Source organism: Hirsutella rhossiliensis (assembly GCF_020360975.1).
Source record: "Hirsutella rhossiliensis strain HR02 chromosome Unknown scaffold00007, whole genome shotgun sequence".
NCBI lineage: Eukaryota > Fungi > Ascomycota > Sordariomycetes > Hypocreales > Ophiocordycipitaceae > Hirsutella > Hirsutella rhossiliensis.
Genome location: NW_025408673.1, coordinates 298,419 through 315,924, shown reverse-complemented (window position 1 = coordinate 315,924; position 17,506 = coordinate 298,419). Strand labels below are relative to the sequence as shown.

Sequence of the window (17,506 nt, the reverse complement as noted above, 5' to 3'; positions counted from 1 at the left end):
CGGTAACCGCTATATATAGGTAATTAAGGACCGACTTAGTAAATTAGTAGTATTAAAGCTAATACTATCTATAGATATAGAAGCCTATATAGAGCGCTTCCTTTAGTACTAGGCCCGCTTATATAGCTAGCTAGCCTTTATTATAAGCGATAAAGGGTTAAACTAAACTAGCTACTTTTAATAGTACTTATACCGGCTACTTTAAATTATATAGCTACTTAGTATAGCTTATTACCTATAGACTAATAAAGGACCTAAGAGGGTTAACTAAGAAGTATAGGCATACCTATAAGTTATTATAGCCTATAACTAAGCGGACTAAGACCGCTAGCTCCCCGCTACCTAGCTCGCGCTAAATAGTAGACCGTAAACCTCTATTAAGATAGCCCCCTTTTTCGTAACGTATAGCTTTAAGCTGCCCTCCTTAATCCCGTTTACCGTAGATATAGTAGCGGAGTAGTATAGTAGTACGTTACTAAAAAGCCGCGCTTCTATATTTATATAAAAGCTATAAGAAACTATAGAATACTATTAATCCGCGATAGCCGCTATAGTATAAGATTAAGAGCGGTATATTAATAAGACTAAAGCGCTAGCGGATAAGTTTATAGTAAGAGATAAAGTATAGCTCGACCTCTATAACTATAGGTTAGCGCGACTAAAAAAGAAGTTAGACTAGCTATATATAAAGTTTATAGTATAAAGGGTCGTTAGCCTATAGGTAGTTAAGCTTAATAGTCTTTTAATAAGGGTCTATAATAAGGTTAACGTTAACCTCCTTCGCTAAGCCTCCTTTAACCCGCTACTTAAATAAGAAGTAATAAACGCTTAACCGTCTATATTTAAGGTAGAGGGGGATAATAAATTTAAGGTTAAAGAGATATAGGCTATACGCTAAAAGAAGGTAGGCTAAGGGAAACGCTAAGAGGTACTTATTAAGTAGCGCGGGTACCTCGACCTTATATAAGAACCTATATATAAGTTTATAGGAGCTATAGCCCTTAATAAGTTTAAGGCCCTATATAGACTAATAGATAAAAATAATAGACTAGTAAACTACTAATAGCAGCCTAGGCTAAGACTATAAAGTAGGTAAAGTAAAGGGGGTAGTTATAGTAATATAAGTAATATAAGCGTAATAGTATAAGTAGAGATAAAAATAGCGTTTATTATAAGGTAGAGCCCTTAGACTACTTAGGCTTATTCTTTATTATTATTATTATTATTATCTTTATTATTATCGTCCTTATTAGCCTCCTCCTTTTTATTAGCGGCGGCGGCGGTCTCTAAGGGTAAAGGGGCGGCGGCTAGCGGCGGCGGTAGGGGTAGCGGCGGTAGTAAAGGCGGGTACGGCTAAGGGGACCGCTAATAGGGCGACGGAGGTAGTATCCCTAGCGCTAGGTACGTTAAAGGCGGAAGTAAAGGAGTAGAGGAGTAAGGACCTACTTAAGTATAAGGCCCTATCGCTTAAGGGCGCGGAGGTTACGGTAGGCGGCGGCGGCGGCGGTAAGGCGCTTCTTAGTAGCCCCTTACGCCTACCTATACGAGCCGGCCTTTTAAGCCGACGCTATAGCGAGGAGGACGGGAGGCGCCGCCTTATAGGCGCGGCTAGCGCGCGCGTACTAGTAGTAGCTACCGCTATAGTAGCGCCTAGCCTAGTCGGAGTAGTCGAGCTCCTATAACGTATAACGTATATAAGGGGCCGAGTAAGCGGCGCCGGCCTATACTTAGCGCTTATACTATAGGAGGTTAGCGGATAATATCTATTACGCTTACTTAACTATAGACTTATAGGGGTAGTAGAGATAGAGGCGGGGGCTAAAGGGCCTAGTATTATAGGTAGCGGTAGGGATAGCGTCGTTACCTTAAGGGGCGATATAAGAGCGAATAGCGTAGCGGAGGCGGCGGCGGCGGTAGTAGGAGCGGTAGCGGCGGCGCGGGTAAGAGCGGCGGTAGCGGTAGAGTCGTCGTCGGCCGCGGCTAGTATAGCGTTAACGAACGACTCTATACGCTTTAAGAAGGAGGAGGTAGGAGAGGGAGAGGTAGATATATCTACTATAGAAGTTAGTATAATAGATTACGGCCTCCCGCTCTAAGGGGCGTAAAACTTACTAGTTAGAGTTATTATTATTATTAAGGCTATTATTACTAATACTACTACTACTACTATAAGTATACGTTAATAAAGCGGCTTATATAGCTAGGAACGGACTAACGCCTTAAGTAAAGCGGAACTTACCTATTAATACTACTACTATAGTTAAAGAAAGGAGAAAAGGAAGGAAAGGGGAAGGGGGGGATGCCGCCTTATATACCCCTTAGTAGAGGATACTACCTAAGGTAGAGGGGATAGGCAACCTAAGGCTTACGTAGGTCTAGACCAGCCGCTAGCTACCTAAGGGCGTATATAATAGGTTACGCCCTTATTTAAATAGCTAGCTAGCCGATAAGTATAGAGCTAGGTTCTAGCTACCTAGGCTAATAGGAGCGGGGATAATAAGGCTAGTAGGGCTAGCCTAATTAATAGGAAAGGGTAGGGGAGAGCTAGTAGTATAGGCCTAATTATATAGGAGCTATTAATAAGGCAGCGCTATACTACGCTTAAGGGAAGGCATTATATAAGAGTCTTTAACTATTATAAGTAATAGGCTTAGGCTATAGCCTAAGCTATATAGTTATATATAGAGGGCTAGATCCTATATATATAGGGGCGGGCTAGCCGTATATAGAAGAGCTCTATATAGCTTATTAATATTATCCTATAGATAGTACCTATATATACGCCTCTACTTACTCTATAATAGCTTCCTTTCTTTCTTTAAATTTATAAAGAATAAGTAAGCTAAGGGCCCCCTCTTATCTCTTAGAGGTCTAGTAAAGGACTTCTCTTTCCCTCCTATAGTATAAGTACCTTAAGATAAGATACTTAGCTATATAGATCGCGAAGCGTAGCCTAATTTCGTAGTTCTTAAAGATATCCCTTAGTAAGAGGGACTAAGGAAGCTAAAAATACCCGGTATAGAAGAAGGAGCTAAAAAGAGGTATAGAAAGGAGGGTAGGGGTATACGGGAAAAGTATAAAGTAGTAAGAGATAAGACGGATATACCGGAAACGGCTATAAAGGAAGGAAAAACCGGTAAAAAGCTCGGTAGTTAAAAGGATATTAGTAGCTTCTTTAAGTAGGATCTTCTTTATTAATTAAGATACTAGACAGGTATAAATAGGGGCGTTAGATAGAGGAAAGAAGAAGGATTAAGGCAATATAATAATTACTCCCCTACCTTTATTACTGCTCCTATAAGAATTAAATCCCTCTGCCTTACCTATCCTACCCCTTACTTTTAATTTTACCTTTGTGTATTTTATATATACTTCTTATATCTCTCTACGCGAGAGTTATAAGCCCGGGAGGAATAGTATTCCTATACCTTCCGGCTACTATAAAAGGCACCCTTCTTATATCCCTTATAGCTCCCTTTTACCCCTTTTACTAGAAAAGCCGATTTTTAACTAACTTTTCTACCCCCTCTTTCTATAACGATATCGAAAAACGACTCCTCTACTATCCCTACGGTCTATAGGACGATTCTTATAGAGCCCTAAGATTAAGATAAGTAGGTAAAGGAGCTATAGGCTCGTATAGATAGAACTATCTATAATTTAGTCTTCTCTAATAAGTAGGACCCTCTTAAGCCCCCTCTTTGTCCTAGGGCAACGGACTTTATAGAGGGAGCTTCTATCTTCTCCGAGCTAACCTCTATATAATAGAGAGCTTTTTCTACTACCTTAGGCGACTATAAGAGTTACTAAAAGGAATACCTTTACGAGACGAAGCTACTAACGGCTGCTCGTACGGCGATAACGGAATCTATTAGTGCCGTAAAGCTAATCTCTCTTCGAGAGGAAGAGACTCCTAAGCAGTAGCTTTTAAAGCTCGAGACCTCGATAGCTCCCTCGAGAGGTTATATAACTAACCGTATTAGGAAGACCTATATAGCCTACCTAGGAGCCTTTTCTACTAGGAACCTACTAGCTTCTTCGTAGCTAGCTAAGTAGGAAGAAATCCTTAAGGAAGCTAACTAATACTTCCTTATAGAAGCTCTTTCCGGCTAGTAGCTATAGGATATATCTCTACTAATAAAGCCTATTAGTAACGGTTACTCGACTATCTTTTAAGAAGCTAGCCGGGAACTAGACGAAGAGGCTGCTAGAGTATAATAGTAAGCAGTCTTATTCCTTCGAGGCTAGCACTCGACCTAGACGGTTCGACCTATAGCCCCTATTGCTGCGGCTCCCGCTGCTGCTGCTACGGCTGTTGCCCCTTCGGCTCCTCCTCCCTCGAGAGCCTTAACGCCGTCGTTAACTATAGCTGCGGCCCCGGCCCCGGCTACGTATCTTGCTCTAGGCCCGGCCCCGGTCCCGTTAGTTAGACCGGCCCGACTAGTCCCCTAATAGACCTTTTAGTCCGTTAGTCGAAAAATCAGGGAACTAGTCGAAATCGAACCTCGTTAACATTAGCAATAAGGGGCAAAAAGAGGGGGTTTTTAAGTAGACCTTCTAGACCGGGACAAGGATTCCTCGAAGAAACGTATAAGGAGGAATCGACCTACCTACTAAGTATGCAAAAAGCCCTATCGGCTAGAAGACTGCTAGTAGGTCTTCGAGGAAAACCGACCTAAAGGAATTAACCCTTTAAAGAGGCTACGAGAAATAGTATAATAGTCTCTTAAGGAGGACCCCTCGTTATAGAAGAAAATAGACGAGATTCGGGTTACTAAGAAATAGCAACTAACGCCGCTACCCTTATTTAAGCCGTAAATTTAAGGAAAAATCGTTAGTATAGTAAATCCGGCCTTTATCTTCCCTACGGATTAATAAGGCTAAGACTAACCGTTAGAGCCCTCCGATTATCCCCTACGAAAATCAGCTATCCTTAACTCTAGTACTTCCCTCGATATCTATAATATACTCTTACGATTCCGGTCCTTTAAGAAGGCACGAAAGGAATATCTTATTACTAGGGAATTAACCGTATAGATAGAAGGATATCGAAGGGTGAATTTTACGATAAAATTACCTAACGGATCTATACGAATTCTTCGAAGAAAAAGGGTAGCTTTTTACCCTCGATTTTTAATAAGCCTAATTTCCTTCCGCCTTCTTCGAAAGGAAGGAATCTTCTAGGATATAACGTCTAAGCCTTAGAGGCTAGTCTAGAAGAATTAAACTATTAGGCTTATTAAGGAGAAATTTAGTTAATTCGTTCTCGAATTCTAACCTATTTATAGGAAGGAACTATTCGAGAAGTTAGCTTTCCCTACTAGGAAGAATAGGTCTACTATAAAAGACCCTCTTCTAGCAGCCTAAGGAGACGGCATTCTTTAGCACGTACGACTCGGTCACCCGGGCCCCCTAGCTTTATATAAGCTAGGTTAATAATAAGGCGTACGAATAAGGGGCCTAAAGACCGTCGAATACGAACACTGCGGCTAAGGAAAGACTAGGAGACGAATTTCTAGACGAACGCCTATACGGCCGGACCAGCCGTGTAAGGAAATTTAGGTCGACTAGACCGATGTCTCTAGGGACTAGGAAAGCTTCGTTAGGGTAATGTTTTTTATAGACGCTTTTTTAGGGATAGTTTTCCCCTATTTCTTACGGACCTACCTAAGTAAGTATAACTAGTCTACCTTACGGGACTTCGTTAACTAGATAAAATCCTACTTTAGCTACGAGGTAAAGAAGATACGGTCTAACGGAGAGCTATTTACGAAGGATATCTTAAATTAGCTTCGAAAAAGGGGAATTTTACCCCTCCTATTAGCACCGAATACCTAGGCCTAGAACAGAGGGGCAGAAAGATTAGGGGGTACTATAATAGAAAGGGCCCGTACGATAAGACTTACTATAAGGCTTCTATACGACCTTTAGAGGGAAGTCGTTAAGACCGCCTATTACCTTCGGAACCGGACCCTAAGGGACCCTAGGGGACCAAGGGATTATAGGGACCTAGAGACCCTTTTTAAGACCTAAGGAATAGACTAGAAATCCCCCCTCGAGCTCTTTATAAAGAAGAGGGCCTCGCTAGCCTACCTTTGTGCCTATAGCTATAAGGTATACGCAATAACTACCGATATATAGCTAAAAAGGAAGAAGAAAAGAAAGCTTAATCCTAGAGCCTTTATTAGTTACCTTATTAGGTATAATTCTACGAATATCTTCCGGATCTAGATTCCTCTTTTATAGAAGGTTATCTCGACTAGGGATATAATTTTCGACGAATCTAGCTTCTTCGACGGAAAGAGGGATTAATAGCCCCTCTTACTCTTATAACGTTAGCTAATTTAAAAGATCTAAATCCCCCCTTCTTAATAGTCTTAAGAAGAGGTCCTAGACGAGGAAACGGAAGAAGAAACCGACGTTAAAGTAGTTAAGGATAACGCCGACTTCGAAGAAAAAGAGGAAGCTACTAGATTAGATAATCTAGACGAAGAAGGAGACTATAGGAAAGCGGTAGAGCTAGAATACGCCTGCCTCCCTACGCCTCCTCTTACGGAAGAAGAAGATCTAGAAGCAGCTTTTTTAGTTAGTCTTCCCGTCTCGACCCCTAAGGGGGTAGGAAAGGCACCTCTCTTAAAGGATTATCCGGCTGCCTTTTTATCCCTGCTTCGAGAAGCAAAGGAAGGTATAGGGCCCGATACGAAAGAAGACTAGTTTCTTCCTTATTTCGACCGATTTTCTAACTTCTACCTAACGCTAATAAAAGACGGTTCCTATAGAGCGTTTATAGTAGGCCGGCTTTTTAAGCTATAGCTATTAGCAAGGAAGGTATATAAAAGAGACCTCCTAGACCTACTAGCAAACTAAAAGCAGCTAGAAAGACACCCCTTTAGAGACTAGTTTTTCTAGGCCTAGATAGACTACCTAGCCTTATACGAAGAGATAGGGTCTTTTAAAGAGGTCCTTAAGGAAAAAGTAAGAGGAAAATAGGTCCTTAGCTATAAGTAGGTCTTTATCTATAAGACTAATAAACACAGCTTCCTTTAAAAGTATAAAGCCCGGCTAGTTATCTATAGGAATTAATAGGAAAAAGGGGATCTACCTACTAGGGCAACTACCTTAGTAGGGATGTCTTTTCGGACCCTTATAGCTATAGTAGTAGAATTCGACCTCGAGCTCGATTAGATAGATATAGTTAACGCCTTTATTAACTACTTACTTAAGGAAGAAGAAGTTATCAATATACGCCTTCTACTAGGCTTCTAATAGCTAGGAAAGGTTCTACGGCTAAGAAAAGCTCTATATAGACTATAAAGATTACCCCTTCTTTAGCAATAGTATTTAATAGGTTCCCTTAAAGCCTTAGGCTTTAAGAAAGTCCCTTAAGAACCGTATATAATATAGAAGAGTAAAATTATAGTCTTCTTCTACGTCGACGATATTATCTAGGTATACCTAAAAGAGGAAGAAGCTACTATAAGGGAGGCTATATATAGCCTATAATAAAGGTATAAGATAACCTAGCTAAGGGAGCTAAAGTAGTTCCTAGGGATACGAATCCTTTAGAATAGGTCCTAATAGACTATCTAGCTTACCTAAGACGCTTATATCGATAAAGTCGCTTATAAATTCCTCCTTAATTCCCTCGATAAGAAGCTTCCCTCTACGCCTATATTAAATAAAGAGCTTTTACCTAATCCGTCCTTTTAAGCTAGGTAGTAAGAGAAATACTAATATTAATAGAAGGTAGGCTCCTTACTTTTTATAGCTATTTCTACTAGACTAGATATCTCTTTTACGGTCTCCTAGCTAGCTAAGTATAACTAGAATCCTAGCCCTAGGCATTAAGAAGTAGTAAATAGAGCTATCCTTTATCTCTATTTAACGAGATTATATAGTCTACGCCTAGGAGGGTAGGGAAGGAAATAAGCTACCGAAATCTTCCTTTATTCGAGCGATTCGTCCTTTATAGATAATTCCTTAGATAGAAAGAGCTTATAAGGGTATATTATATCCCTTTTTAGAGGAACTATTACTTAGAGAGCTTCGAAGTAAGCTACCGTTATAACTTTTAGTATAGAGGCAGAGCTACTAGCTCTTTTAGATGCGTTAAAAGAAGCGATTTTCCTTAGCCGGCTATTAATATCTCTACGACTATAAATTCCGACCCTATTAGCTATAGAATACGATAATACGTAGACTATATAAATTCTTATAGAAAATAGTAAGTTATCGACCTAGCTATAGTATATCGATATCTACTAGTATTAGTTACGCTAAGAGGTCTAAAGGGGACTTATTTCCGTCCGTTAGGTTCTAACGGTATTAATAAAAGCCGACGGTCTTATAAAGCCCCTACCGAAGTAGAAGCTAGCTATCTTCTTATAGTAAATTAGGCTAGAAGACGTTCGAGAGAAGCTATCCTTAGAGGCCTGCCTTAAGAGTCTATAAGAGGAGCTAATAGCACGTATAAGAAGGTAACGTCTATAGCCGAAGAAGAAGGAAGAGGTTTTTCCCTTTAAAGGGCCCCCTATTTTAATTAGGTTTTTCCCTTTAAAGAAGGCCCCCTTTCTTATAGGACTTTCCCCTCTTTAGGCCCCTTTTCCTTAAGTAGGTCTAAAGAGCCTAGGGACCCGAAAGGGCCCTTGCTTTCCTCGAGTAAAGGGAGAAGTATAGAGCTAAGAACCTCCTCTATACGCTTACTAGCCTAAAGCCGTATTAGCTATGCCCTTACTATAAGGGCAGGCTATAGCTAAGGGGGTGTGTCGCGAAGCGTAGCTTAATTTTATAGTTCTCGGAGATATCCCTTAGTAAAAGGGACTAAGGAAGCTAAAAACACCCGGTATAGAAGAAGGAGCTAAAAGGAAGGTATAGAAAGGAGGGTAGGGGCATAAGGGGAGGTATAAGTAGCGAGAGATAAGACGGATATACCGGAAACGGCTATAAAGGAAGGAAAAAACCGATAAAAAGCTCGGTAGTTAAAAGGATATTAGTAGCTTCTTTAAGTAGGATCTTCTTTATTAATTAAGATACTAGATAGGTATAAATAGGGGCGTTAGATAAAAGAAAGAAGGATAATTAAGGTAATATAATAATTACTCCCCTACCTTTATTGCTGCCCTTATAAGAATTAAATCTCTCTGCCTTACCTATCCGACCCCTTACTTCTAATTTTACCTTTATATATTTTTATATACTTCTTATATCTCTCTTCGCGAGAATAATATTATAGGCTAAATACTATATAAGGATATAGCTATTATTAATCTTATAAAAGTAAGGTTCTTATAATAAGATAAGGTCTACTTTTATTTTTAAAGCTTACTTTAAGATTAATAGGTTAGCTATTTCCTACCTATTAGTATTAGATTATATAATACTAATAAGGTTATAGTTAAGCCTAAGGGGCCTAAGGGGCTTTAAGGGCCTTATAAGTATAAGGGGGCTAAGGCTACTAAGTATTAGTTATTCTTTTATAGACTCTATATTATACTTTATTAGTTATAAAGTGCTCTCCTTTATAATTATAGTATTAAACCTTAAAGTAAAAGTAGCCTTAGCTAGCTTTATAGCTAAGGTAGTTATAAAAATACTTAGTATAAAAGAAAAAAGAAGGAGCTAAAAAGAAGTATAGAAAAAGAAGTAAGGGTATAAAAGGAAGTAAAAGTAATAATAGCTTCTTATAAAAGTAGTAAGAGATAAGATAGATATACTAGTAATAGCTAGAAAAGAAAGGAAAAACTAGTAAAAAGCTTAGTAGTTAAAAGGATATTAATAGCCTCTTTAAGTATTTTTTAATTAAGATCTTAAATAAGTATAAAGAGAAATATTAAATAAAAGAAAAAAGGAAAATTAAGGTAATATAATAATTACTCCCTTACTATAATTACTACTTTTTTAAGAATTAAATATATTTACTCTACCTATTTAACCCCTTACTTTTAATTTTACCTTTATATATTTTATATATACTTTTTATATCTTTCTTTATAAGAGTTATAAGCCTAAGAGGGATAGAATTCTTAAACCTTTTAGCTACTATAAAAGGCACCTTCCTTATATCCTTTATAGCTTCCTTTTACCCCTCTTACTAAAAAAGCTAATTTTTAACTAACTTTTCTACTCTTTCTTTTATAAGAATATTAAAAAACAATTCCTTTACTACCTTTATAGTTTATAAGACGATTCTTATAAAGCCTTAAGATTAAAATAAGTAGGTAAAGGAGCTATAAGCTTATATAAATAGAACTATTTATAATTTAGTCTTCTTTAATAAGTAAGACTCTCTTAAGCCCCCTTTTTATCTTAAGGTAATAGAATTTATAAAGGGAGCTTCCCTCTTTTCTAAGCTAACCTTTATATAGTAAAGAGCTTTTTTTACTACTTTAGGTAACTATAATAGTTATTATAAGAAATACCTTAATAAGATAAAGCTACTAACTATTATATATATAGCGATAATAAAATCTATTAATACTATAAAGCTAATCTCTTTTTAAAAAAAAGACTCTTAAGTAATAGCTTTTAAAGCTTAAGACCTTAATAACTCCCTTAAGGGGCTATATAACTAACTATATTAAGAAGACCTATATAGTATACTTAGGAGCTTTTTCTACTAAGAACCTACTAGCTTCTCTATAGCTAGCTAAATAAAAAGAAATCCTTAAAGAAGCTAACTAATACTTCTTAATAAAAGCTCTTTCTAAGTAGTAGCTATAAGATGTATCTCTATTAATAAAGCTTATTAATAATAGTTACTTAACTATCTTTTAAGAAGCTAGCTAAGAACTAAATAAAAAAGCTATTAAAGTATAATAATAAGTAGTCTTATTTTTTTATAGCTAGTACTTAACTTAGATAGCTCGACTTACTACCCTTATAGCTACTATAGCCTCTCTTACTATAGCCCTTATTATTATTACTATAGCTACTACCCTTTTAGCTCTTACTCTTTTAAGAGCCTTAACCTTATCTTTAACTACTACCTTAGTCCTAGCCCTAGCTCCGCTTACTACTCTAGGCCCGGCCCTATTAGTCTATCTAGCCTAACTAGTCCCTTAATAAACCTTTTAGTTTATTAGTTAAAAGATTAAAGAACTAGTCGAAATCGAACCTTATTAAAATTAATAATAAGGTATAAAAAAAGGGGTTTATTAAGTAAACCTTTTAAAAAGGAATAAGGATATTTTAAAGAGATAATAAATAAGGAGGAATCGACCTACCTACTAAGTATATAAAAGGCCCTATTAGCTAAAGGACTACTAATAAGTTTTTAAGGAAAGTCGTCCTTTTAAAATTACGCTTCTTAAAGGACTAAAAGATATTATTTAAAAGTCTCTTAAGGAGGACTGTAACGGGCTGAGCCCGTGAGGGTCTCGGCTCCGCTCTCGACAAGACCCACCGGAGCTCCGCTTATAAGCTCGTGCCATCTTCGAGAGCTTTCCTTTCTTTTCTTTTCTTCTTCTTTTCTCCTTAGCTTTAGGATACTCGTCGCAGTCGCTCAGCTAGTTGTCAACACACTCAGTTGAGACCGTTACATTATCCTAAAGCTCCCTTTCATCGTTAAAGCCTTTGATCACAATCAATTGGCAGCGCTGTTCAGTTCCCTTTGTGGGTACGCGGAGTGGCAGTAGCTTGGGCAATCCTGTGTGGAACGCCCGCGACGAAAGTGCGTGTGTGTACGGCGCCAAAGCCAGCTTGGCTCGCGTCGCGTAGCTCTCATCTCCCGAGCAAAGGACGTGGAGCGTCAATCTGCTCTCCGTACGGCGTGCGGTTGAGCGAGAAGTACGTGATTGCTGCTTGGCTCCCAGTGTGGACGGCAGCAGCTGGACTAGAAGCCCTGTGCAGAACGTCCAGCCGTGTAGGAAGGAGCCTTCGAGGCGTTGATAGCGTTCGACCGTTGTCGAGATATCCCTTCCGTATCAGACTTGCTGTGTGATCAAGTCGCCCTCAGTCCTGAGAGACGAGGAGAAAATCTTCAGTCATGGAGGCAATCGATTCCCAGCAAGGTTCTTTTGAGCCTCAATCGATGATGCAAGCCCTGGCTGCAGTGATGGACAAACTAGAAAGTGTGTGTGCAAGCCAAGAGGCCGAACGCGAAGAGATGCGATCGCAGATCCGAATCCTCCAAACAGCCGTCTCAACTCCGACTCCGGCAAATGAACCAGTCGCTCCTATCGAACCGATGTCCGACAACACGCCTCAATCGATCGAGACATCCGAAAGAATCCCATCAAAGAGGGTAAAACCAACCTTGCCTGATCCGCCGAAATTCGATGGAACCAGGAAAAACTTCCGTCCCTGGTTCTTAGAGATGAAAGCGAAATTGGCTGTGGACCGACAGGCATTCGACAATAAAGAAGCACTCTTCGCCTATGTGTACTCCCGGTTGGCGGGAACAGCCCAGAACATGGCCGCTGCTTATTACGAACAGGGCGGTATCGATGGTGCTCGCTCCCAGATCTGTTTCTCGACTACTTGAACCGTCGGTACGGGGACCCGAACGCAAAGGCACGAGCACTGGATCGACTTCGATCGTTGAAGCAGAAGCCTGATGAGAGTTTCGCCAGTTTCTTCCCAAAGTTCGAGAAAGAGCTTGCCGATAGTGGCGGTGGCGAGTGGGCCGACGTGGTGCAAATCAATTACTTGGAAGGAGCAATTAATAATAGGCTCAAGTCGAGTCTCGTCAGTGCCGTCAGTCTCCCGAAGGATTTCAACAGCTACGCCGAGCTACTCTTGACGATTGGCTCGCGCCTAGATAGCCTCAATTTCCACCAACGACAACAAGGCCGCGAGCAGAGGTCAAGAAAGGAGTATGGTCGTTTATCCGAACCGCTCGAGTCCCGACAAAAGCCCCCGTCACCCGGATCGCCAACCACGTCGTCCCCCCCGTCCGATGATCAGATGGATTGGGAACCCGTGAAAGCAAATCGGTTGATAAACGGCAGGAGGGCCCCGGAGGAAAAGCAATTTGTTCCGTTGGAGGAGCGCAAATGTTACGAGTGCGGGAAGCTTGGCCATCTTGCGGCCAAGTGTCCCGGGAAGATCGGCGGCAGCAGAGTCAAGGTCCGTGTCGAAGAGAAGACAAGAAGCTCGAGCAAAGCACCAAGAGCCCGCGGAGAGTTCTAGCGGGATACCTCCGATGACCATTCGGAAAACGAGTAGCTCCTGACGAAAATCGCCGTCAGGAGCGCGCAAAGGCTGAGGCGGAATGGGCAACTCAGAAGGACGAGATGGACTGTGAAGGCCTCTACGTAAATTTCGGTATCAATCGAGTATTTCATCACGGCCTTCGTTGACTGTGGTTGCCTGTGTTATGGGACCATCAGTGAGCGCCTTGCCCGCAAGCTTCACCTGCCGCGTATTCCGATTAAACCTCGAACGTTGGAGCAGGTCAACACATTCTCACCCGAGGCCATCTGTGCCGTGACCTACTTCGACTTCGATATCGACGGGTACCAGAAGAAAGAGCTTTTTCTACGTTGTGCGAGACCAGACCGACCCTGTGATTCTGGGCAAGAAGTGGTTGAACCAGGAGGATGTCACCTTGCGATTATCGCAGAACCTCTTGCATATCGGGACGCACGACCATTGGGTGAAAGGCCGAGACCCGAAGGAGGAGGAACGGTGCAACATACGAGGACAGGCGGCGTTCGTGTTCGCCGGAATGGTTCGCCGAGCAAGAAAGTTCAAGCATCGAGACGATGGAGTGCGGATCTTCGCCGCAAGCCTGAAAGACATTGAGAAGGCATTGACTCCGAGGAAGAAGTCAGACCCGAGAGAAGCTGCCCCGTCACTACCACGAGTACCTATCCGTCTTCGACCGCGACCAAGCGGACCAACTCCCACCGCGTCGTCCGGGTGTGATCACAAGATTCAGTTAGAGAGGTCCTGATGACAAGGAGAAAGAACCGCCGTGGGGACCATTGTACGGCATGTCACGAGAAGAGCTCATTGTTCTGCGAAAGACTCTCACTGAGCTACTCGACAAGGGTTTCATTCGAGCAAGTAGTTCTCCAGCGTCAGCACCAGTTTTGTTCGTGAGGAAGCCCGGTGGTGGTCTGCGCTTTTGCGTGGACTATCGAGGATTGAATGCGATCACCAAGAAAGACCGATATCCCTTGCCGTTGATCGAGGAAACTTTGCGGTCGCTGTCAAGCCAAGTGGCTCACCAAACTTGACGTTATCGCAGCATTTCACAAGATTCGCGTCGAGGAGGGAGACGAGTGGAAGACAGCATTCAGAACACGTTACGGACTCTACGAATGGCTTGTCACGCCGTTCGGGTTGACGGGTGCTCCCGCAACGTTTCAGCGTTACATAAACCACACGTTGCGAGATTTCCTCGACGAGTTCTGTTCCGCTTACATTGACGACATCTTGATCTACTCGAGCGGTTCGCTCGCAGATCATCGCAACAAAGTCAGGCAGGTCCTTGCTCGACTGCGAGATGCAGGCCTGCAGATTGATATCGACAAGTGTGACTTTGAGGCAAAGAGTGTCAAGTACCTGGGCTTCATCGTCGAAGCCGGGAAAGGTATCCGCGTGGACCCGGAGAAGGTGCAGGCAATTCAGCAGTGGCAGCGACCCCGTTCTGTCAAAGGCGTCAGAAGTTTTCTGGGGTTTGCCAACTATTACCGGCAATTCATTCCCAGATTCTCCAACATCGCCGCGCCTCTAACGGCGTTAACAAAGAAGGATGCGGTGTTTGCGTGGTCGAAGGAGTGCGACAAGGCCTTCGAGGAGTTGAAGGCTCTTCTGACCAGTGCGCCGGTCCTTGCGCAATGGGATCCGGATAGAGAGACGATTGTGGAGACGGATTCATCCGGTTATGTCACAGGAGGGGCGCTCTCGCAAAAGGGCGATGACGGCATCATGCGGCCTGTGGCCTTCTTCTCAAAGAAAAACGCACCGGCGGAGTGCAACTACCCAATCCACGATAAAGAGCTGCTGGCGATCATTCGCTGCCTTGAGCATTGGGACGCCGAATTGAGAGTGTGAAGTCCTTTACCGTTTTGACGGATCATCTCAACCTCCGTTACTTCACCAAGAAGCAGCAACTGAGTGAACGTCAGGCGCGATGGGCTGAGACGCTATCGCGGTACAGCTTCACCATCAAGCATCGACCGGGCAAAGAAGCCGTCGTACCGGACACGCTGTCGCGACGAGAACAGGACATGCCGCACAGCGCCGAAGATGATCGGTTGCAAGGACGACGTGTTCAGCTGCTGCAACGTAACAAGGGTGGCCTGGTGACAAAAGTCAAGAGCGGTTATGTCACCAAGGGCGACACGGATCAACCCGATGACGCAACAACTGACCAAGACGACTCAATCGAAAACCCTTTCTCGGACCCGGAACTGCAGAAGTTATGGGACGAAGGTGTCAAGCACAATCGTTATTGGCTCATCCGAAAGGCCGTACAGCAAGGCGAGAGGCGTCTGCCGTCGCATTGGGGACTGCCCGTGATGCTCTCGGAATGCTCGATTGACGATGGACAGCGGCTCTGCTGGCGAGCGAATTTGGGTGCCGAACCACGAACCCTGCGCACGCGGCTTATGCAGGAGACGCATGACTCAACGCTTGCAGGACACCCCGGACGGGACATGCTGAAGTCCTTGTTGAGCCGCAAGTTTTATTGGCCAGGCCTCGATTCAGACGTGCGTCAATTTGTGAGAAATTGTGATGTGTGTGGCCGAAGCAACATTTGGCGAGAGAAGCGTCGCGGTTTATTGAAGCCGCTACCTATTCCAGACAGGATCTGGTCGGAGCTGTCAATTGACTTTGTGACAGACCTGCCACCAACCAAGTCGAACGGTTCGACCAACCTTATGGTCGTGACGGACAGACTGTCCAAAAGTGTCGTTCTTGAGTCATTGAAGGACATCACGGCCGAGACGACGGCCAGAGCATTGCTACGGAACGTGGTGCAACACCATGGCGTGCCGCGCGCGATCGTCACTGACCGTGGCACGCAATTCACCAGTAGACTATGGCAGAGGCTCTGCGAGCTGCTACGCGTGAAGCAAAGATTGTCTACGGCGTGGCATCCCGAGACTGACGGTGCAACAGAAAGGGCGAATCAGGAAGTCGAGAGATATCTGAGGATCTTTGCTGCTTATGCTCAGGATAACTGGGAAGAGCTGTTGCCAGCGGCCATGATGGCCATCAACAATCACAACTCGACGTCGACAGGCCTGAGCCCGTTCTTTATCACGCATGGGTATCATGTTGACCCGATACAAGTCAAGGAGAAGTTACGGACGGACGGAAGGTCCCCAGTGGCCAGGGCTGAAAGCATTGTGCAACGATTTCGAGAGGCAACGGAATGGGCCCAGGCGGCAATTGCGTCAGCGCAAGAGCAGCAAGAGAAGAACGCCAATTCGCGAAGACAGCCGTCAGACCAGTTCAAGCCTGGAGACAAGGTATGGCTGCGACTTCGCAACATCCGATCCAATCGGCCATCCAAGAAGCTCGATTGGCTGTCGGCCAAGTACACCGTCCTGGAGACCATTGGGTCACACGCGTGCAGGCTGGACACGCCTCCGGGAATACACAACGTGTTCCACGTGTCGCTCTTACGCTTAGCAGCGGACGATCCGCTACCGTCACAGACGTCGGATGACTACCGCCCACCGGCCATTTTGACGGACGATGGCGAGCTGTGGGAAGTGGAAGAGATTCTGGACAGGAAGAAAGTCGGGAGAGAGTGGAAAGTGTTGGTGAAATGGGTCGGATGGATAGGTCCGACGTGGGAGCCAGTCAAGTACGTCGCAGACACAATAGCACTGGCTAGGTATGAAGAAGTTCATGGGAAAGTTGGATCGAAACCACCCCAATCGAAACGATCGAAACGGGGAGGAAGGAGGGGTTATTGTAACGGGCTGAGCCGTGAGGTCTCGGCTCCGCTCTCGACAAGACCCACCGGAGCTCCGCTTATAAGCTCGTGCCATCTTCGAGAGCTTTCCTTTCTTTTCTTTTCTTCTTCTTTTCTCCTTAGCTTTAGGATACTCGTCGCAGTCGCTCAGCTAGTTGTCAACACACTCAGTTGAGACCGTTACAAGGACCTTATATTATAAAAGAGAATAAATAAGATTTAGGTTACTAAGAAATAATAACTAATACTACTACCCTTATTTAAGCTATAAATTTAAGGAAAAATTATTAGTATAGTAAATCTAGCCTTTATCTTCCTTATAAATTAATAAAGCTAAGACTAACTATTTAAGCCCTTAAATTATCTTTTACGAAAATTAGCTATCCTTAACTTTAATACTTCCCTTAATATTTATAATATACTTTTACGATTTTAGTCCTTTAAGAAAGTATAAAGGGAATACCTTATTACTAGTAAATTAACTATATAGATAAAGGGGTATAAAAGGGTAAATCTTATAATAAAACTACTTAATAAAACTATATAGATTCTATAGTAAAAAAAGGGTAGTATTTTACCCTTAAATTTTTATAAGCTTAATTCTTTTCTACCTTCTTTAAAAAAAGGAAT

At 42.7% G+C, this 17,506-nt stretch overlaps 2 protein-coding genes across 2 annotated transcripts; both read left to right on the top strand.

The window, feature by feature from the left end:
- Positions 1 to 11,983: 11,983 nt before the first annotated feature.
- On the top strand, positions 11,984 to 13,128 carry HRG_06807 (uncharacterized protein; the record flags this gene model as incomplete). Its single annotated transcript, XM_044865278.1, has 2 exons — positions 11,984 to 12,068; positions 12,434 to 13,128. 2 exons carry the CDS (start codon positions 11,984 to 11,986, stop codon positions 13,126 to 13,128), a joined length of 780 nt encoding a protein of 259 aa, XP_044719240.1.
- Positions 13,129 to 13,934: 806 nt separating this feature from the next.
- Positions 13,935 to 16,887, top strand: HRG_06806 (reverse transcriptase (RNA-dependent DNA polymerase) domain-containing protein; the record flags this gene model as incomplete). The annotated part of the gene is made up of 10 exons (XM_044865277.1): positions 13,935 to 14,007; positions 14,192 to 14,395; positions 14,450 to 14,561; positions 14,655 to 14,952; positions 15,051 to 15,464; positions 15,564 to 15,659; positions 15,738 to 15,956; positions 16,128 to 16,568; positions 16,614 to 16,730; positions 16,786 to 16,887. The coding sequence occupies 10 exons, from the start codon at positions 13,935 to 13,937 to the stop codon at positions 16,885 to 16,887; spliced, it is 2,076 nt and encodes a 691-aa protein (XP_044719239.1).
- Positions 16,888 to 17,506: the final 619 nt, after the last annotated feature.